At 34.3% G+C, this 7,914-nt stretch overlaps 1 protein-coding gene across 5 annotated transcripts in view; it reads right to left on the bottom strand.

Moving 5' to 3' along the window:
• Nucleotides 1–2,208: 2,208 nt before the first annotated feature.
• The window catches only part of LOC579460 (ELKS/Rab6-interacting/CAST family member 1), a 78,243-nt gene continuing 72,537 nt past the window's right edge, over nt 2,209–7,914 (bottom strand). For 4 of the 5 annotated variants that reach the window (XM_030972000.1, XM_030972002.1, XM_030972001.1 and 1 more), the window contains one exon: nt 2,209–3,302. In XM_030972000.1, the coding sequence (XP_030827860.1) occupies nt 3,255–3,302 (48 nt within the window). In that variant the 3' untranslated portion in view covers nt 2,209–3,254. Of the gene's footprint in view, nt 3,303–6,096; nt 6,177–7,914 lie in introns of all 5 variants that reach the window. The other variant, XR_004061710.1, reaches the window with a different exon arrangement.

Here is a 7,914-nt window from a genome sequence, read left to right as displayed (position 1 = left end):
ATTCAATATTTCTAAATTCAAGTTTTTCGTGTACCCTTATCTCTTCAGCAAAATTGTACAGCACCATAATTAAGGGTTAGATTACGTTATATTTTTGCTTATTTCAAATACCAACATTTCAGTTATTGTTTCCTCTATTGTAATTATTAGCTCAAAAATCGTCTGTTCAGGCGAGACTTTGCCTAAATTAGGTCATAGTTCAATTGCATAGTGTGCAAATCTCTAAACACACCTGCTCTTACATATATCCTAACAAGTCAATGCTTAAACATGCAGCAAAAAAGAAAGCGAAAATAAGATGCAGCAGAAACTAAAATATACAAATTAAAATTTCCCTTCTCTCTTTTGATTTTCTATCTAATGAATTGACTGTTAAGTTTTAATGTAAGCTGAGCTATTCAAATGATATAATTGTGATATAAGAATTGATTAGAATATGAGTGAGTATGGAATGCAATAAACAATTGTTTTTTATACAAATCTTCAGAAGTCAAGAAGACCATGCATATACATCATACACAATTTTTTTTACATTATATACATCTTCTGCATGCTAATAAAAATGACCTATAATTTCACAGTATAAGCTTTCTTAATGAACATTTCAAGAATTGTAAAGATAGAAACAGAATGGCAAGATTTGAATCATTTAGAGTTGATTTCTTTTCATGATAATAAATCACAAGAATGGACAAGAAAGAAGCATTCCTTCTCTAATAAATCGACATCTAAATTTGATTTAAAATATTTATTAAAAAAAAAAAAATCTTCTATAATTTCTTCTAGATGCCAAAAATATGTACTTATTTGTTTCATATCTATTTATCTGCCTCTGTCTATTCTACCTTTAGCTAATCTAGGAATCATTAAAGACGAGAACAATTATTCCACTCTTAAAAAGCGCAATACCTGAGATATCAGAAAATACAAGGAGAAAAATGAGGCACAAACATAGAAAGTATCAACTATCATGGGATGTCCCTCCAATGCACTTTCAATGCAGCTTGCGTGTAAAAATATCTACTTCAAACCCTATCTTCCTACAATGGGATAAACAACAAATAAAAGTTGGTGGGAAGCATTGTGTTGAAATATGTCATTAAATCAGTTAAAGAGCAAAAAAAAAAAAAATGTTTGAAAAAGCTATCTATAACCATGCTTTTGTAATAGTAACCAATACCAGATCTCATTTGCTGGTCATGTTGACAAATAAATTGTTGCTGGTTTGTTCAGTCGGAAAAAATGTAAGAAATTGACATTGGTTGTGAGAATTAGACAAAGAGTCTTTGTAATATTGTCAGGAGAAGGTCCCCATGCTATACATGATTGCTAAAAATACATCTAAATGAGCTATGAACAATGAAGTAGTCTGTAAATCTGCATCCCACTTCACTGTTTAAATATAACGATCTCCCTTTTGAAGCAGACGATATATCAACTCCCTCCCTCGTGTGATCATGACGTGCCTTGGTAAAATGACACTTGCACATCAACCGTCATAAAACCTTACACAGGTGCGAATTCAATGTCAGAGGGTCAAGGGTGAGGTCAAGGGTCAATGTTAATTTCCATATTTGGGATAGATACCAAGGAGCCCATATGTAGGTGTGACCGTGATATGCGAAGTGGGTGCAGGTTGATATTTAGCGAAGAAAAAATGTCAGTTCCAGACCCAAAGATAACATCCTGCCCCCTTTTTTCCCCTCTTTGTGCAGCTACATTTGTCTCAAGTCTCAGGATGGTGGCCGTTATTTACTGAATATATTCTTAACTTAGCTCATTTCCTTTTCTTTCCTAAATAAGTCAGATAATGAAAATCAATATTTACTAACTAAATGAGACAAGTGAGACAGAGAAAATGTTTAAATGTATCCAATAAATTGTGAATTTACAATATAAGAAAAGAATTGTACATGATGTAATTATTTCATGGTAAGACTTTCATTTTAATGAAGAACAAAAATTAATGTTTTGACATCTTTTCAACATAGCTTTCTGCTTTATCCCCCTGTTATGCAGGGGGGAGGGGGCAGGCATTGAACTTTTTTAAAATTCAATAATATTTTCCTCATCATGCCACTTCACGTAAGTGCAAACAATCATAAAAGAGCTCACACAAATCAGGGAAAGTCCAAGTTCTAAGACAGAAAACTGACACTAAAATGCTTTGAAAGTAACAATATATTACACAAACAAGAGGTCAATCTTTACAAACCTCCTGAAAATGTAGAATTCAAAATTTAGTGAATATACATCATTTTGTAGAACTGTATCAATTTTGAAGTACTCGGATCAAGAAGAAAATTCATAAAAAAAGAGTGTGGAATGCACTGATAATCTAGTACTCTAATGCCCCGGTGACACTTGCCCGCATTTTGGTTTGCGCATAGACACATACTCTTGCGTGCCAATGCGGGAAGTATTCGTGGTAGCGTGCGGGAGGATGCGGGCGGATGCGGGCCGTGAGTGAAATGCGTGACAGAATTTTCAAAATGTTCAAAATTTTGGCACGACAATTTTGTTTGGCAACGTGCGTGAACACTTCATGAACTATGCGCACCCTATGCGCTGCCTAGTCGTACCAGTGCGCGCCGCTGCGTATCTTATGGCCTAGTGGCACGCATGTTCACGACTAGTTAACGACTAATTTGCGCATTGGCTGTGCATACTTCGTGCGCAGTTTTCGCATGCCTTGCGCATAGTCTACGAATGCGTGTCCTGGTGGTTACGCATCGTGTGAACTATTCGTAAATTTGACGTGACCCTGCGTGTCACTAATTGGCACGCATTGGCACGCAACAGAGCGGGGCAGTGCGGGACCAAAATGCGGGCAAGTGTCAATGAGGCATATGAAATTCAATATTTTCATATAGAATTAGATAAAATTTGAATTAACAAAGCACCAAGTTAAGATTGCTCACAAACCATATGCACATGGAAGGCTCTAACCTCCAATCCCAAATAAACAATATAGATTTGTCGCTTGCACTCTGCAGAGTGCTTCTCTGTTTATCATTGATTGCCTAAAAGATATTGCAATATTTCCTCTGAAAGAGAATATTAACTGTTCCACATCCTCCCTTCTATGACTTGATTATGTTCATGATACTTTCAAACTGGGTAAATGCATTAAAGTATGACTTGATTACATGAGTATTGCTCCATATCCAAGTTGATTTTTAAGACCATGAAGAAATTAGATATGTCTTTATACACTGGAGCTGGAGGAATATCTGAAGCTTGCCGTCCAGTCTTCACAGAGTCACGCTATGAACCCCTCCATGGAACTGTCCTGCAAAACGCTGTAGATTGAAAAGACGATGGTGAAAAGGATTATGATAGTTTCATGGCTCAAGATTTAACTTCTTATACCCCAATTCAAATGAACAAAACCCATATCAGACTGACAACATACCAAACACAATGTGCCCCAATGGCCAAGCATCGGTCGGTTTGATGTCGGTTTGGCATCGCGATTGAGGTAAAAAAGGACTTGCCAACTTTGTTCTGGATATTGCAGATAACCTTGGGAGTCGGACAAGTCTTTGTCCAGTATGAATTTCCAATAGAGTTGCTAAAATTGACAATTCAATTGGTTCTACAGGGATGGCTAATTACTTGTTTAAATTATTTTAAAGCCACAACTTACCTCTATGCCAGAAAGGATTGATAGTTTGAAACAGTCACCAAATGAATTGTTTCCACTTTTGATTTAAACAATGACTCTAAAATTAAAGGGGTGCATTTTTTGAAAAAGCATTTTTTTAAAGACATATTTGTACGGGATATAGTATACGTGCATATGCTTTTGCTTTTTTTTAAAAGGAGGTTAAAAAAAGATTACGGTAGATAATCATTGGTGAAAATGTTGAATAGAGGGGATAAACAAAATTGATATTCATACTAGAACATCATAGAAAAATAAGACAAGGTGCATATGGAAACAGACAGCTAATAATCATCTAAAGGAGTAAGAGAAACTAGTTGTCGAAAGGAAGAACCAGTCTATAAACACAAGTTAATTACCACAGACCAGATTAAATTAGTAGATTGTTACTGAAATCACCATTAAAAGAAACACATCCACCTCTATTACTGGAGTTAGTGGAGACGATTTTATTTACAGCATATATTCCAAAACAGAAGTTTAATCAATATTTCACACATGATATCTTCAATTTAATTTCAAGTATAAATGGTATTTGCTTTAAAATAAAAACACCCTGTATATATGTCTTATGTAAAGCACTTTCTAAAAATATCTTTAGTGGCCATTTAAGTACTAATGGGGATTAACATCTCAGATCAAATTTCTTATAATGACACCAATAATGCCTTGTAGTATCCAAAAAAATACATCCATGTAATACAAATTGACATAATTTTATTGCCTATTTGGAACCAGAAGGCATTGACTTCTATGTTTTAATTGAGAGTTAAAGGTAAAGACCAGTTTTGGAAATGCCCCCTTCTCAAAAAATGAAATGGAAGCTCTTATTACCAATCATGTGAAAGAATGTTTTGACTAATACGTGATCATACAAATTTTGCCGAGAAACCGCCTACTAATTGATATATTTGGTAAATTATTATATCTATTTGGACCTGATAGATATAACGCACGTGTCGTGCATGTGTGCGTAGTCCCATATACATCTTTCTGTGTACAGTGCTTGTAACTTTACCAAGACTGGGCCAAATTTCTTATCATGTTGATGATTCCAAAACCTTACAGTACACACAAATTCTTATATGCTAGATGATCAACCTTTTCTGATCGATTCCACAACGTTCCTTTCACAATGCAATCGCATGACCATAACTGGTCTTTATCTTTAATGCCCTTCTGGCTCTGAACAGAAAATATGAAACATTTACAAAGTGTTGTCACTGCTGTGATAAAGAAGGGTGCAATATACTGAAACCATATTCCAAGCCATTAAAAGGTTTATAAACTTACACATAGCCAACCACAATAACGCACACATGACAAGTAAGCAATATAGAATACAATTAAAAGAATAGAATATTGTATATTTGGAATATCAATTTCTAAAGCAAATTAGACAGTTTACTTATGAATTGAACAGAAACCAGACAGCCAGGAATGGATTGCAAAGTCTTTCTAAGATTAAGAAGTGCTTTGATTTATGGAGGTTTGCTAACTTTCAGAAGAAATTGGACACACATGGAAAAGATTTTATTCAAAGATTAATATAGTTGGTATAATCACATCTTCATACAGTTAAAAATATACAAGCATATATTATATTCACAAGAAAAGAAAAAAAATCCTATACAACCCACTATATACAAACATCAAAATAAAATAACAACACAAAATACACACACATTTCTTTTTGCAAAGATTATTGGAACAGCAACCAGAACCTATTTTCATGTGCAGAAACCATGTGCTCTAGAACAACAAAAGAAGAATCAAGACCATTTACCCAATACTTATTGGAAGCATATTATTAGAAGTCACTCAAATCTGTACTGAAATTGGGAATGACAAAGAAATTGATCCCTTATCAGTCACATTTTGTTTCATTGACAACTGATAATTGAGATGGGATTCATTTTCATGGGAACTAGCAGAAGTGAACAAGGATAAAGGCCAAACAATTAGGTCATTTAAAGAAATTGTGTACAGGATGAGAGTAAAAAATATTTGTAGATCATCAAATTGGGATTCTCATTGAATTCTGATAACTGTGTTGTGCAAAAATACATAGAGAGATGAAGTGCTTATTCAACAAAATGCTTTATTTACAGGTATTCATGCACACAAAATAACAAATATATATAAAAATCAACAACAAAGAAGAAACAAACAAACCAAAAATTAGGGAAAATATATTCACACTGATTTAGCAAGCAGCACATCATCAAACTAAATGCACACCAGTGAAAAAATTAGTAGAATGCATCAACTTTGAATCAAGATTTAGTTTCTAGAAAGAGTTAGTGCACCGGCAACAATTTCAACCAATTACTTCTGCACATGTTGGAGAAGGGTTACTGCAATATCAAAGATTAGTATTTTAGTGCAAGCATGCTTAGGATACAGTTATACAATATATCATTTTTTACCAATATTTTATGCATGAGGGAACTTGGGGTAGCTGTATAGAGGGAGCCCTGCCCTAGGCCCATATACCATCCTCATCATCCTGGAAGCATGAGGTCAAAGGTCAAAGAAGGAAGACATGAATACATTAATTACAGGAACGAGAAAGCATTTGGGGGAGGTAGAAGTGGTAGCAATGCCACAATGTTTCATTTCATTAGTATCAGGTAGTAAATCAGTGAAAGGATAAAGAGTTTATTCTTGGAGAATGAAGTAAATTGTAAACATTTCTTGTTTCATTCAATTTAAATAAGTAAAAACGAGCACAGGTTGTGACATAGCCTTATGGTTATTCAGTGCCTGACTGAAAGATGTTGAGAAATGGAGAAGTATAAAGTCCTAGATGACACTTTTTGTATACAGTTCTATGACATAATCTTCTACTGAGTAACAGAACATCATGTCAAATTAATTACAATATCTTATCACATTCATAAAAGGTCAAAATTATACCAGCTATAAATATCTCTCATAAGGTTGTCATTGATAGTAACTTTAAATGTTCTTTTTGCATAAATGATATATGCACACTTCAGGCAAAGGACCCTCATAGTTCATTGTGTCAATTGTCTCATACAGGCAAAATTGTCGAAACAAAGAAAATTACATTCCTCACCACATCATGACATAAATCTAAGCACTTCTACAAATTGCAAAGTAATATGCTGTGACTTATTATTTTTTGAAAGAAAACTTTTTGCAAATATAACCTCTCATGAAATTTAGTAATATTTCAGACAGAAAATGTTCTGGTCTTACAGAAGCTCGATATTCTATTTTATGGGTGACTCACTCAATCAGACCTATAGTCTCACATCCAAGGATAGTAAATATTAGATGAATTGACAATTATATTCATACTTTCATTTGTAATCCTAATATATACCCTCGCATTATATGTGCCTTGGGAAACTCTATACATCTTGTGATGGTCTTTGAGTTTAATCTTTACAGGAACTTGTAATCAAAAGTGAAGTTTGATCTCCTTCTGGTTTTGACAAATTCCCATGCGATATTTGACCTAATTTTAGGGAGCACATTGAATATTAAATAGAGCACCAGATCAAATATTTGGGTCACAATGGACCAGTGTAACTGGTAGCAATATGAGATTTAAGAGAATTGAGAATGGAGAAATTGTCTCCCTGGGGTACTATGGTGGTCTTCAGACTGCGTTGAACATCTCTCTACCATATTAAATATCTACTCATAAGGAAATTAACCAGAAACAATTATGTTGTTTCTGTTTTTGACAGTTTTTTAAAATGTGTAATATTGACTTCCATTTAATTTTCTGTCTCTGTCTGAATGAGTGCAAATTGGTCTCTTCTTTAAATCTTGAGAAGAATATTTATTTCATGGTACATTACTACCTGTTATTTCCATTGCTCTATACTTCACTTTATTTCTTCTTTCTCATTACATGTATGTTATCAATTTTTCCTCCTTTACTTCCTCCCCTCTTTATTTTATATAGATTTACCTGCTCTTTAATAACTATATTTTTCTTTCTATATGTAGATTATTCACCTTTTCTTGATTCGTTCACCCTTCTCTCATTCCCTCTCAGAATATCTTGGTCTCTCCCTCTTTCTCTTTCTCTACTTGTGTACTTTTCTCTCCTTCTCTCTCTCTCTCCTTCTCTCTCCTTCTCTCTCTCTCCTCTCTCTCTCTCCTTCTCTCTCTCTCCTCTCTCTTTCTCTCTCTCTCTTCCTCTCATGCTGCCTGTCTTTGTCCTACGTGTATGTCTGTCTGTCTGTATGTGTCTGTCTCTCATCCTC

This window comes from Strongylocentrotus purpuratus, unplaced genomic scaffold, assembly GCF_000002235.5.
Source record: "Strongylocentrotus purpuratus isolate Spur 01 unplaced genomic scaffold, Spur_5.0 spur5_scaffold_6, whole genome shotgun sequence".
NCBI classification, from domain to species: domain Eukaryota; kingdom Metazoa; phylum Echinodermata; class Echinoidea; order Camarodonta; family Strongylocentrotidae; genus Strongylocentrotus; species Strongylocentrotus purpuratus.
The sequence above is the reverse complement of the archived record's forward strand: the minus strand, read 5'-3'. Positions and strand labels throughout refer to the sequence as shown.